Source organism: Archocentrus centrarchus, chromosome 14, assembly GCF_007364275.1.
Source record: "Archocentrus centrarchus isolate MPI-CPG fArcCen1 chromosome 14, fArcCen1, whole genome shotgun sequence".
Taxonomy (NCBI): domain Eukaryota; kingdom Metazoa; phylum Chordata; class Actinopteri; order Cichliformes; family Cichlidae; genus Archocentrus; species Archocentrus centrarchus.
In genome coordinates this window covers 22,094,757-22,108,161 of record NC_044359.1, presented here as the reverse complement: position 1 = coordinate 22,108,161, position 13,405 = coordinate 22,094,757, and the positions used below count along the sequence as shown (strand labels likewise).

At 39.7% G+C, this 13,405-nt stretch overlaps 1 protein-coding gene across 4 annotated transcripts; it reads left to right on the top strand.

Annotated features, from left to right (window-relative positions):
* Positions 1–890: 890 nt before the first annotated feature.
* LOC115792574 (dixin) lies at positions 891–12,900 on the top strand. Of its 4 annotated transcripts, none has more exons than XM_030747162.1 (21): positions 891–1,174; positions 1,891–2,017; positions 2,214–2,339; positions 2,573–2,804; positions 4,167–4,268; positions 7,154–7,248; positions 7,340–7,443; positions 7,885–7,968; positions 8,239–8,292; positions 8,452–8,502; positions 8,603–8,707; positions 8,831–8,884; positions 9,025–9,096; positions 9,641–9,712; positions 9,810–9,875; positions 10,179–10,328; positions 10,614–10,677; positions 10,770–10,866; positions 11,162–11,270; positions 11,440–11,519; positions 11,600–12,900. In XM_030747162.1, the coding sequence occupies exons 1-21, from the start codon at positions 1,112–1,114 to the stop codon at positions 11,607–11,609; spliced, it is 1,917 nt and encodes a 638-aa protein (XP_030603022.1). In that variant the 5' UTR covers positions 891–1,111; the 3' UTR covers positions 11,610–12,900. The 4 variants fall into 4 exon arrangements, with proteins under 4 accessions (XP_030603022.1, XP_030603021.1, XP_030603020.1 ...); XM_030747161.1 differs by having other exon boundaries at positions 1,888–2,017; positions 10,182–10,328; XM_030747160.1 differs by having other exon boundaries at positions 1,888–2,017.
* Positions 12,901–13,405: the final 505 nt, after the last annotated feature.

Sequence of the window (13,405 nt, the reverse complement as noted above, 5' to 3'; positions counted from 1 at the left end):
ACATATTTAGCGCTTTGTAACCTGAGCTACTGTAAGGTTAGTACAGTAAAGCACTGAAATTTAAAACGTTCATTCATCAAGTCACACACCAGCAGGATCATCTGTGGGTTTGGTGTCTTGTCTAAGGATGTTTCTTCACATGGAAGTGTACGGGATTGAACCACCAACCCTGCAAAGCTAGCTCCAGAGCCACAGCACCTTGTTTTTTTTTTTTGTTGTTGTTGTTTTTGTTTTTGCATGGTTTGCACCTTCATCCAAATATCCTTCTACTATAAATGTACAGTGAATTTCTTTCCTTTCATTTTAACACACAAACATTAATACAAACAAAGCTTCAGCAGTACCAAAAAACAGGCATCCCAAATATTAATTTCTCTCTTGCAAGAATTGTAACCAAATTTTTGAGGTTCTATATTTTTGTTTGCCTGTGAAAATTTATACACCAGTCAATCACAACCTTTAAACCACTGACAGGTAAACTTCTTGTGAGAATGTGGTGCGCTGCTGGGAAACCTTTGGTCCTCTCCTTGCCAGCTTTTGACTCTAAAATACAGCCCTCCATAATAACAGCAGCCTTTCCTAGCAGGACAGCAGCTCGAGGAACCTGTGGACTCCCAAAGTGTCAGGAAACTGCCAAAAGTGCCTTAATGGGTCTGAGCTGTTTAACAGCTCTAGTTTGACTACTTGGTGGTTTTAATGTTGTTCTCAGTGCATTTTGTATGAGTATAAAAGGCTGTTTTTTAATTGACAGAATGCTGAGACTGCGAAGGTCAGTTATAAGAGCTAAAACAATTATGAAGCTGGCTTACAATACAACTTTCAATCATGGTCTTGTAATATGGACTGAAAGGTACTGACTTTGTGACTTCCGGAAGTCATGCAGTTTTATTCTGAAACCCAACCGGAGGTTGTGTGAATGTCTTGTTTCGCTTCACACCGGTCTGCATACCAGAGTAACGGTAGTGGTTTCCTCAGATCCCTCAATTGTCTCGGTTTGTTGACGTTTGCAGGAGTGCAGCAGTAGTTAGTAACGGGGCTGTGCCCCATGTTCAGGCCGTGTGACAGTCAGCGACGCTAGCCAGCTAGCTTAAATGGGTTTTGGAGTGAGAAGATGATCGCCTCACTCTCAAGAGGAAGTTTGATGGATGAGGTTCTCCACGGAGGCTTCAACGAGGTAACGTTTACTCGACGTTACTAATGCTGATGCTTATTACGTTGGGTTTGCTGTAAATTGGAAAGCGGAAGACAGTTAAATTTGCTAAACGTTAGCCAGCAGGGCAAGTGTGTTAACTTTAGGTAAAAACGTTTTTTTTTTTCCTTTTGCAGTTTGTGCAGTTCAGGTAATGTTGACCCTGTTTTTTGCTAATTTCATCTCACGGTTTTAAGTGAATCGTTTGGACCAAATAACTGACGTGAGATACAGCTGCACGCCTAACCTAGATGGTTACAATAACGTTTAACATAATGGTTGTCAGGAAATAAGAGTCGATGGCTACCAAACAAACTCAACATCACAATTAGCGTAAAATGAACATTTATTTTGTGTGGAAATGGGTGCGTTCTTTGTGGCGTATCCCGGACAACGGGTTGTCACGTGACTGAATGATACCGGTAAAGTTGGGATAAACCCACCGAGTGTACGAGTGAAACGTGAAGAATAAGAGAGTGTGTGGTGAACTGAAGACCTCTGCGTCTGAACACGAGGTTACATGATTGACTTAACGGAGTAAAAGTAAGGCTCAGTGGGACAATAGGCGGACCCTGCCCCCCTCTCCCCTAACCCAGGGCAGTAAACAAAGGCACTCGTGTGTTATGCCATTGTGGCAGCCAGTCTAACTAGTGTGTCTGTGGTTTGTTGGATTTGTGCACCTGACGGATGGATTGCAGCAGCAGCTGGCAGCATATGTTTCCTGGGTGAACTCTCAGCTGAAGAGGAAACCAGGCTTGAAGCCCATCACAGACCTCAGGCATGATCTGCAGGATGGGGTGGTGCTCACACAGCTAATAGAGATAGTTGGTAAATACACTCGTGTACACTGACATGCACAAATGGCTCTCATGGTGCAGTAACAACAGAAGGAGAAAACATAGTAAATTACTAATAAGATATTGGTTAATTTATGGCTGAACACAGTCTGTGCTCATCACCTACTTGTGCTTGAATACTTGTTCTTTACATGCCCATTAATAATCTTTCTTATTCACTTTGGGAGCTGGCGAGGTGCTGGAGGGAGTGTATGTGGCTCCACAAAACAAAGAGGAAAGCAGGAAGAATGTGGAGGAAGTCTTGCATTTCATTTCCTCCAGACACATACGCATGCCTCACATATCCGCAAGAGGTAAACTTACAGAGAAATTTGTATTTCCATTTTTTTCTTTTGCTTTATTTATTTCAAGAGCAGGTGTTCCTAACCTTTTTAATTGTTGTAGCCAGAAAATTTAATTGAACTCAGAGCTTTAAGCACATAAAAAATTGTAACAAATATGTAAATGTATTTGTCCATATGCATAAACAATGTCTCAGCATGCAGCGGTGAAACTCTTTTAACATGTGCTCCTTTTCTGTTTGCAGACATAGTGGAGGGGAATCTAAAATCTGTAATGAGAGTAATTCTGGCATTAGCAGCCCATTTCAAACCCTCAGCCAATCAAAGGACTTCTTCTGGGAGTGGGAAGAGGTTGACGAGAGGCCATCCCAGTCACAACCCTCTCTCCGCTGTTGCTCTAGCTCAGGGTGCTGCTGCTACTCTGGCATCAGCTCGACACGATGCCTCACTGCCTGCACATACCGCACGTATCCAGAGGTATGCCGGCCACTTAGTGTAAATATAATCCTGTGCACAATTCCTTGTCCCCACAAATTACTGTTTACATCTGTTCATAATCATGGAGGGTCTGTTTTCCTGTCATTAGCTTTGATGTGGTTTGGGCAAATTTAAAGCTTTGTTATCTCAGTTAGAGTGCATTACTGTTTTACTGTGGAGTGTAACTGTTAGCTGGGTCAGATCAAGAATCTTTTTTTTTTTTTTTTTTTTTTTTTTGACAGAATTTAGACCACTTTCTGTAAAAATGCCTCAGTCCAGTTATTTTAATTTGCACCTGAGAGCGGTTACTCTTTGCAGATCACAGTCAATCAAATGGCCGCACAGATTTAAGCAGCTCAAAGAGCGCAGCTGTGATGTCACCCCGTTTCGTAGAAAACACCTCAGCTTCTGCAGAGGGCACTGTGAGATGTGTCTTATTCTGCTGCGGGCCAAGTTTAATTGCAGATTAAGTTGATGAATTCGGTGTGAGGACAGATTTATTTCGCTCAGGCCATTTAATTCACTTCTTAAAATTAACTCGCTTTTGAAAAATAAACACCATAAAGGTGTCACATCTTTAACTGGTAAATTTTGATCCCAGAAAGCCAATTTTTGATCATCAGGCAGATTTAAGAGGTGTTAATTAACGCACTGCCAGATATCCAGTGCCTGAAAGGTGTTCCAGAAATAATTAATCATATTTATCGTCAGATCATTTAGCATCTCCCTATTTTTCTGTTTCACATTTGAGTGCAAATTATTTTAATGAATTGTGTGTATTTGGTGTATTTGTTAGTTTAATAATGATTGTGTATATTACCGAAGTAATTATTTTTTTTTATTTGCACAAGAATCCTGTTTGTCTGATTCTAAGCTGAAAAAGCTCATAGATATAAACAGGGCTATAGCATACAGTCAGGTGTATTGTTATCATGTTTGCCTATTTATGAAGTCTAGCACAGAAAAATATGACACAGCTGATTTATTTGAACATTATTATGTTTTAGTTTCTGTCAGAACTGTTAAAAATGATTCATATTCTCATTAAGGAAGAATCCGGCAAAGGCTTTGCTCCTTTTGATCTCCTGTTCTTTATCTGTGGTGCAAACAAATGGTTAAAGCTTCCTTTTTAGACACATTTCAGCTGTGCTCTCTGTGGCTGTGTTGTAAGCCCTGCAAGGACTGATTTTAGCTTTGAATGGGAGCAAAGATGGTCAGATATTAAGCGACAGAGCAACAGCTCTGTGGGTTTGCTGTCCTCTGGTGGACAAACACCAATCATCAAATTTCCATCCTCACAAATGCCATAAAATAAAGTTTATCTCTGTTGCCAACATGGCATTATTTTCCTTCATCTTTCAGTGCCTGTGAATTGGACGGGGGAAAGAGTGTGTGTGTCCGTGCACTGGTTGAACAATATGAAAGAGGAGCCCCAGATGAGCAGGACAACCCTCAGCATAGCAGGTGACTTTGCACATGCCCATATTTTTCATTGTAATTAGTCATGCAGAAATACAATTAGTGTGAATTTAAAATGGTCTGACGCAAATGTACCGACAACATACCTTTTAGATTAATTAGTACACAAGGGGGAGCACACACTTTTTTTCTACACTGTATTTGTTTCTAATCAAATATTCCGATTTCCCCTGCTAAGCTATGAAATCATAGTACTAAAAAGCTGTCATATAGCCATGTTTGCATAACTGAATGCATACAAAGAGACTTGATTTTGCTGGCCTAAAATCATCAAGTAGGTAGGTTGCTGGACTAAGACCTAACAAATGGTATATTGTAAATCCACAGTTACTGACAGTGGAGTTTATTTACCTAAACTATTTAAGGTATTAGATCTTTATTTCTAATTAATTTTATTTGTAGAAATAATAAATCTCATTATATCATTATCTCATAATCTCTGTATAATGACAATAAAGGCATTCTATTCTATTCTATAATTTTATATTATCAGGATTAAGCCTCATGCAGTAAAGTTTTAGAATCTTACTGTGAATATTTTGGAGAGGTTGGGTCACTCTTTAGAGATCAGGGAGATTGCACAGGTGATGTCTATAAGCTTTAATACGACAAACCCAAAGCTTCACTGAAAGCCTACTCAGGACACTGCAATACAAATTCATCACTTTGTTTACCAATTTAAAATTAAAAGTATTCTTACGTTAGAATAGTGTGTACCTTTGGCTGCTCAATTGTTTCTACAGTGATGGAGCAACAGATTTAAATTGCCGGATGCTCTTCTTGATGCAACTTATTTATTTGGGCTTGGGACCGGCGCTAGGAGTACACTAGCTTGTGATCTGCTGAGGCCGGGTTTGTGGCTCCTCCATTATTTGAAGACCAGCAACACTTCTTTCCAATAAAAGTCTGACAACAAACTATATAGTTATATTGCTGTGCACTACAAGCTTGTTTTTCTAAACGTCAGCCTAAAAAGGCTGATGGGATATTGTTGTCACCCCTTTGAGCAGGTTTGCATCCAATTATCAAGTTTGTGAACCCAATTAGTCAACAGCAATGTCACCTAGGATGTTCTAATTCATACCAATAATGCCAATCACAGAAAGTGACGGTATGCTTAGTGGTTTATATTTATTATGATTTTAGCATTTCCTATTCCTGGTTCTCACTCAGTCCTTTGCAAGTCACTAAGGTTCATACGCACTCCATTAGGATCTACTGAGACCTGGTGATTATGTAATCTAGAATTTGTGCTTCCAGTGGATTTGTACCTCCTCAAGGTTCTGCTGCCAGGCAGCTGAGGGGGAGCACTGGAGGTTGACAGTATTTTTTTACCCTTGTTTCTTTTTCTCTTTTTTTTGTACCTAGAACTGTGGTATAAACACTACATGCAGCTCTGCTTATGTAACTTTGTTATCTCCGATTTTCAACACTTACTTTTCCACAGTTTCAATACAGAAGACCACATTCATGTGTGTGTGTGTGTGTTTCAGTTCATAGACACTGCCTGACAGAGCATATGACTTTGGTCTTAATACTGCAAGGTTTATCTGCTCTGTGTGTCTGTGTGTCTGTGTGTCTGTGTGTCTGTGTGTGTGTGTGTGTGTGTGTGTGTGTAGTTCATGAACATCTGAGCAAACCACAGGCAGATGACAGAAAAACATAATCAGCCTTTGTCTTCTCAGATCACGTCTGTTTTGGAGTTATGTGATGGTATTTTTAGTTCCAGTTATTTTTAGAGTAAAGAATTAATTGATTATTTGTAGACTGATGCGTGGGGTTTTTTTTTTCCCTCAAAGAGACACAGATTCATCAGAGCTATAAATAAACCCTGATGCTGCCGTCCTGTGTGGCTCAAGTGAAAGATACTAAGCTGCTGCACTGATTGCCATGGTAACCCATAGCTAGCTAGAGGCTGTGCGGCGGGTGTTTGAGTATGAGGAGCGTCACAAAGCTGCAGATGTTAGCGAGCCACAGACAGAGTGGACTACTTGGAGGTGTTAAGTACAGGTTGAAGCAGCTGTAGCCTGCCATGGGGGGGGCACAGATAAAATGGTAAGACCAGACGCTGTGATGCTGTGTGGGTTTGTGGAGATTCCTGAAGTTTGTGTGAGCTTAAGTTTTTTTGTTTGTTTTTTTTCTTTTTACCGCAATTGTAGCAACTTTAACAAGTTTGGTTATTTAATGTAATAAGAAGGAAGACACAAGTGTAACAAGTGAGGACAGTATGGTGTTATGATCATGTTTTTGGATGTTTTTGATTTGTTTTGTTTTTTTCCTGATGGACTCCTTTCCTCTAGGTCTAAAAATGAGGCAGAATTTAAGCCATTAGACATTTAGTTGCAAACATTTGCAAAAGAGATGCTCTATGAGCAGTTAACATGAATGCTTTGTGTGTGATAACTGTCCTTTGGATCTCAGTGGATGTTTTTCTCTTCTTGTTTTTTTCCTCTCTCGCTGCTGAAAATGCAGTGAGGGATTAGGTTGGGCATGTATTTAAAACCTAAAACAAAGGCATGAATCAGCATTAAATGGTGTGTTGTGTGAATAATAATACTGCTACAGGTATGCACAGTAAGTTAAAAAGGGCTGCCACCTCTGGAAAAAATGTCCATTGACCTTCTATGGGTAAATAATATTTTTTCAGCTAGGAGGAAGACCCTGAGGTGAAATACAGAGACAGGAAATTTCCAAAATAAAAGTATTTTTTTTCTGTACTCTGTGCATCCATCTCTGATATCTTACAGAAAAGTGTAGTGCTAACAGAGAGTACAACACATGAAAAGTACTTTGTGTCATAAATGTTCAAGGCATGCATCCACATGCTTCTTTAGAATAAGCTAATTAATGAGTGTTTTGACTTTTGTGAGCCTCAGCTCCGTCAGTCCGCTGTCATCACCAAGAACTCCACTGAGCAGCCACTCAGACAGACAGCAGCAAGAGCACCATCAACAGGAGAGCAGTGGTGAGAGATAAACAGTCATTTCAGTTTTATTTACTTCTTCAAATTTCTTACTGGCATCAGTGACACTGTTATTTGTGCTGTGTGCACGCAGCCGAGTCAGCTCACAGTGCAGTGGAGGTGGCATGGGGGGATTCTCTCAATGAAACCTTCGAGAAGGAGGTGCAGGAGACCCGAAAAATGGTGTCTGCATTACAGGTATGTGCATAATAAACTCTGTGTTTGCTTGTTGAAGTGTTTTATTGTGCGTTTTGCACATAAACTGAAGAATCGTAATCTGCTTGCATCAATTTTGCTCATGTTTTAGTACGTTTAGCAAAAGCACGCTTCAGGCGATTTTTGAGATTTTCCTTTAAAAGAACTGCTTGGGGGAACATGCTTCAGCTGCCTGCGCTAATGCTTCTGGCTTAACCAAAGCCTTTTGTGTTGGTCGCCTTTCGACTCCTACTTGATGCAGGATTGAGACCTGGTGACATCTCTAACACATTGTTTTTTAGGGTTTGATATGTAATTCTTAATCCTTCTTATTGTGTTTCTTAATATACACCATGCATAGATGCATAAGATAACCTGCTAATGTAACAGTCTAAAGTAGTGTACAAACTGCTGTCACATGTTGAACTGTGTGTGCCTTTAAAGGCTCTGCTGCTGCATGGTTCACTGCCTGAGGATGAGCAGGATGCATCTTTGACTTTGGACCAAGGCAACACTGAACAGCAACTGGTAATAATAGTCTCTCTTTCTTAGATTTTCCCTCAAATTTTGTGCCTCTCTCTCTCTCTCTCTCTCTCTCTCTCTCTCTCTCTCTCTCTCTCTCTCTCTCTCTTGTTCCTGTGTCATTTTCTTGTTCAACTCTCTGTGTTCAGCACAGATCACATTACTTTTTCATAGCTGTGGGTTTGTGTGTGTGTTTCAGAGGGTGACACGGGTATCAGTTTCGCTGTTTTTCCTCATTGTGGTTCTCACACATTCCCACTTTCTCTCTCTTTCCAGGTAGTCATTCGCAGTCGTTTGGATCAGAGTATGGAGGAAGCTCAGGAGCTTAAGGTACAATTTGTTTTTTACAGAGTTTATGTCAGTATGTTTTTTCTTTCTTCTTCTTTTGTTGGGAAACAAGACACCAATGTCATTATTGGGAGACTGAATCGGCGGTGTACACATTGTGATTAATTATTAACATTATTAACATTGTGTTTGCTGCTCTAGAGGGAACTGTTGCGCTGTAAGCAGGAAGCGAGGAACCTGCAGGGAATCAAGGTAGGACAAATCCAGAACCAGTTAATTACCTCAGTGGAAAATAATTCCAGTTGTGTTGTAGGAACAGACATTAACTTTCTGTTGGGTTGTTATTGTGCAGGACGCTCAGCAGCAAAGGCTGTGCACTCAGGAGGCGTCAATACTGCAGATGAAGCAAGAACTTCTCAGAGCCAGCATGACAAAAGATGAACTCAACAACCAGAATGTACGGAAAAAAATATGACCACTTGGTTTAAATTCAGATATATGGAAGTGTTTCTTGTTGCCAGGGGCTTTGCATTATAGGTGTGTAATGGAGAGTCCCCTCACCTGTGGAAATGTGTTGTAGGCAGAGCTACAGTGGAAGCTAGAGGAATGTAACAGGCTGTGGGCTGAAAGCAAGGTGAGATACTCCAGTTTAATATTTTCCTCTCACTTTAAGATTTATCATCACAGCTTTGTGTTACACAGCACATTTGTGTAATGAGACTGGACTAAATATAGAACCACATATTTCCTCTTCGGTTGGTCGGGTGTGAGCAGAAGGAGGTTGCACAGAAGGACAGATTACTTCAGCAACTCAAACACAAGCTTGATGAAAGCCAAAAGCTGCAGGTGTGTTGGGTTCTCTCTCTCTGAAGTTAATTATGAACTTCTACTATATGTTGACAAGATGTCTTGATTAATGGACGAGCACTAATCAGACTTATTAAGCGTACCCAGCTAAACCACTGCCCTGAGACAAAGGAAGTTTTGGAGGGGTTTAGTTGTTAAATGTAGTGTCCATGTTGACGGGTTTGAGGTTAGCTTAGGTTAGCGGAAGCTCTTAGGCATTGTGATCATGCATGTTGAACAATAGTGAATCGTTCTATATTAAGTTCTATGGAAGTTGGAAACAGAAGGCTCTTAATATCAAGTGTTGAACATTGCAGGGATGCAGCTTTACGCTCTTGCTGTGCCTGAGTTTACTCCTGATAAGAAGTCGCATGATGTCCTGGTTTGGAGAACATCTTACATTAAGAAGTCTTTGCTTCTATCAGAAGTTATTCTGGGCTCTGCCATCGATTCCTTGCAATTTAATAAGATAGTCTGAGCCATCGAGATACTACAATTCAAGTTTTAGGATCCAACACGTTTACATTAATTTGTGATTTGGCAGAATGAACTACAAAGAGAGTTGGAGCATAAAAACAGCATGCTGCAGGAGCTGATGACCAGAGATCTGCAACAGGTACTACTTTTTCTACATTGACCCTTTCTGCAGTTTGATTTGTTCTGTCTGCATCAAACACTCATGAGTTTCCTCCACCTTTGTTGTTTTTTTAAAGATTCCCACCTGTGCAGAAAACAATGGCTATTCCTACTCTGGGAATCCAGCTCCTTCTATGTCGGGCGTAAATATTCTTTCTCTTAATAAGTCTTTTGGCTGACTGCTTAATACATGAAATCTCATAAACCCTATTCTAATATTTAAGACTAGCAAATTCTAGGAAATGCTGAGATAATGTGATAAGATTATTTGAGCATTGATCATTGATTAATCATCTGTAAATTTTCTGGAAGGTGCTTTTCAAATAAAGTTTGTCTTATATTACAAATGTTTAACATATACTGGAAGAGTGGTGTAAACAAGCATGAGGATGTTCTTAATTGAAATTTTTGGGTTTAGCTCAGTTTGTGTGTTTGTGCTCTGTCAGCAGGCAGAGGAAGTTCAGCTGCTCAGAGATGCCCTTCGGAGTTTGAGGAACAACTTCAGAGACCACGACCCACAGCACCATACACTGGACACCCTGGAGCAGGGCATAGTATCGCTCATTGATAGGCTGCATGTTCTGCACACACAGAGGGTACGAATACCATCCATACATTCACAGAGCACCTGATAAATGTATCAGTTTGTTTAGTTCCTGTGCCCTTTTGTGGGTTGAGAGCCAAAACTGTTTGGTGTCACATGAGTAGATTGGTGAGTCTGCTGTAACTAAAAGTAGCTCCTGACTTGTTAAACTATCAGCTGATAAATACTTTGAAATCAGATTTTATCCTGAATTCTTTCTTATTAAAGTTTCAAAGAGTGCACTGCAGAATTGTTTACTACAAAAACTTTTTTTTTTTTTTTTTGCAAATTCATCCAGGGAAGGGGGAAATCTCCGAGACGCAAAGGTCAACACGTGGACTTGGACTCCTGGCCTTCCACAAGTGAGAACTTCTAATATGTTCCAGCTTCACAGACATGCATATACTGCAGAGTTTATGATTTTACTGATGTTGTTTTTATTGTTTTATTATAGCGATTGGTCAATCCCACAGTGGTTCTTCCTCATCTACAAAAATCCTTTATTTTACTGGAAAATCTCCAACGCCTTCAATGATCAATATACCGAAGAGGTGTGTGTATAGAGACCTCTTCTTTTTCAAACATGTTCATATTTTTTTTTTTAAGCTGAAGGAGGAGGTGGCCAACAGGAGGCAGCTTTATGGTTTGTTGGTCTGATTTTGATGAAGTCAGCTTGTAGTAGGCAGATAATGCCTCCAATCACCTGCTCTTCTTCAAACTCTTTTAAAAAAGACGACTTCCTGTACGCTTCTGTGCAACAAACCATCCGGCATGTCGGGTTAGGCCAAAGGTAGAAAATGAAATGAAATGTAAGTTTGATACAGTTTCTTTGCACATGTTGTCCAGGCTGGGTGAGGTGACTCTCAAGGATGTTAAGGCAGCTGTTGATCGAGAGGGAACCTATAGGTACCACTTTAAAGCCCTGGACCCAGAGTTTGGCACTGTGAAAGAAGAGGTAAGAAAAGGCCGGGGATAAAAGCAGAACAAGTGTAAAAATAACTTAATACCCAGAACAAGCACATTTTTTGTACTACAGTCTAAAAAAAAAAAGTAGTAACTTAGTAGATGTTATCAGAGCAGAGCGCTCATACTTTAAAGCAGTTTGTTGTTACACTTGCCTGCAGGTATTCCTGGATGAAGCAGTTGTTCCAGGTTGGGAAGGAAAAATAGTGGCCTGGGTAGAAGAGGACTGTGGTGAGGAAAGGTAACAAAATGTTAGCTCGGTCTCTCTGTGTGTTCTCCTAACTCTCAGTGTTAGGGAGCTAATTATCTTTTCTGTCTCAGGCCATTGTAGGTTCAAGCTGAGGGGCTTTTGACACTTTTTACTCTGATCGCAGCAAAGGCACAAGTGGACCGGACCTTTTATCAAAATACTGTACGAGCACAAGTTTGGGTTGATCAGCTGGTGCCCATAATAGTGTAAAACTCAGTGCCTTACAAAGTAAAGCTATTTGTGGACTCAGAAGTAAACATTTGGATGAACTGTCTCTAAAACCACAGTAGTGTTGTTGTTTCACCACAAGTAGCAACATTTACATTTGTCAGTGTTTAGTTTTCTTACTTGTTGCCTTCAAAACAAATAGCACCAGATTACATTATAGATTCATATTGTCCACTGTTATGTTGTCAGGTAGTCTTTCATTAATAAACAGTGTTATATACCAGAGAAAGAAATAGGAATATATATATGTATATATATATATTTTTTAGTGCCGTGGTTTGAGCTGTGCCTGACAGAATATACAGACAAGACACGGCTGCATGTCTCTGTTTTTTATTAGTTACATATGATGGCATGGCAGTTAAAAGGATGACTGATTTCTAACCTAAAACCAGAGGGTAGTTTTAAAGTCACTCTGTAGCTCGTCAGCGTGCTCAGACTAAATTTCTGTTGGTAAAAAGAATGAAACCGAAGCTTTTATGCTCTTCAACTGCAGGCCAATGGCACTGTTTTTGCGTATGTAAATTTGTGTCTTCACCATGCCCTTAAATATTTAAATTTTATGCCTGCTGTTTATTTAAAGAGATTATGAGGATGTCTCTCCTCCAGTTGAGAAGACCCTCTGGATGTGAATTTTATGTCAGAAGGTTCAAAGGATCCTTGTTCTGCAACATTTAGCCATCTTTCTACTTACTGTGTGTGTGTGTGTGTGTGTGTGTGTGTGTGTGTGTGTGTGTGTGTGTGTGTGTGTGTGTGTGTGTGTGTGTGTGTGTGTGTGTGTGTGTGTGTGTGTGTGTGTTTGGGGACTTGAACTGGATGTATCATAGATTTTTGTTGCTCTTGTCTTGCTGTTTGGAATAAATGCCTATACAAGCCAGTAGAAATATGCAAGAGTCTACTTATTAAGTCCTGCTTGAATGCCATGACTGCCTGTACTGTAAAATGTACAATATGCTGGTGAGAGGGTTATTTAACACCTGGGTTGTTTACTGAAAGTTATTTTAAGTGAATACTGTCTGTTTAAAAGTTAACAGCCTTGATTGTATGTTAGGTTTTATTTCAAAAATATCTGAGACTTTGTTTTTAAAAAGATGTCAGTGTTCAATTGTTTATAGTGCACATGCATTAAATTTTCATGACTATATTAGCAATGTCTTTATTTCTTTATTTCACCTGAAATGAATGGGGATTCCATGGATTCAGTCATTGCAGCTGATGCAGAACATATTCTGTAATCTCTTGCATGATGATCAGTTAATATTTCATTCTTTTCTTGATACATATATTATGATACATATATTTATTTATTTTTGGGGGAGGGGGTGTAAATAAATATGAATCCATTACAAGCTGTTTGCCCAAGGTGATGTTAAAAATTAAAGTAAACCAGCGAATGGTCTCAAAATGCTTTTTCACTTGATTTACGTGTTTGTTCACAGAGCAATTGTAATTACAACTCTTGATGCAACTGTAACTACTGGGCAATGAGAATTAAAATAAAAAGCACAAAACTAGATGTTAGGGGTTACAAACTGAGCTTAAAATAATTAGCTTACATTCATTGTGCATTGTTCCCATCCATGTGTTGCCTAGTATCACATAACGTGGTTGGATAGAAAGGTTCAGACTCTGGACTATACAAAGCTACT

Coding starts and splice junctions, on each gene's coding strand:
- LOC115792574 (XM_030747160.1), top strand. CDS start 1,112: ATGATCGCCTCACTCTCAAGAGGAAGTTTGATGGATGAGGTTCTCCAC. Junction 8,293..8,451: donor AGGAAGCTCAGGAGCTTAAG/GTACAATTTGTT, acceptor TTGCTGCTCTAG/AGGGAACTGTTGCGCTGTAA. Junction 9,713..9,809: donor TGACCAGAGATCTGCAACAG/GTACTACTTTTT, acceptor GTTTTTTTAAAG/ATTCCCACCTGTGCAGAAAA.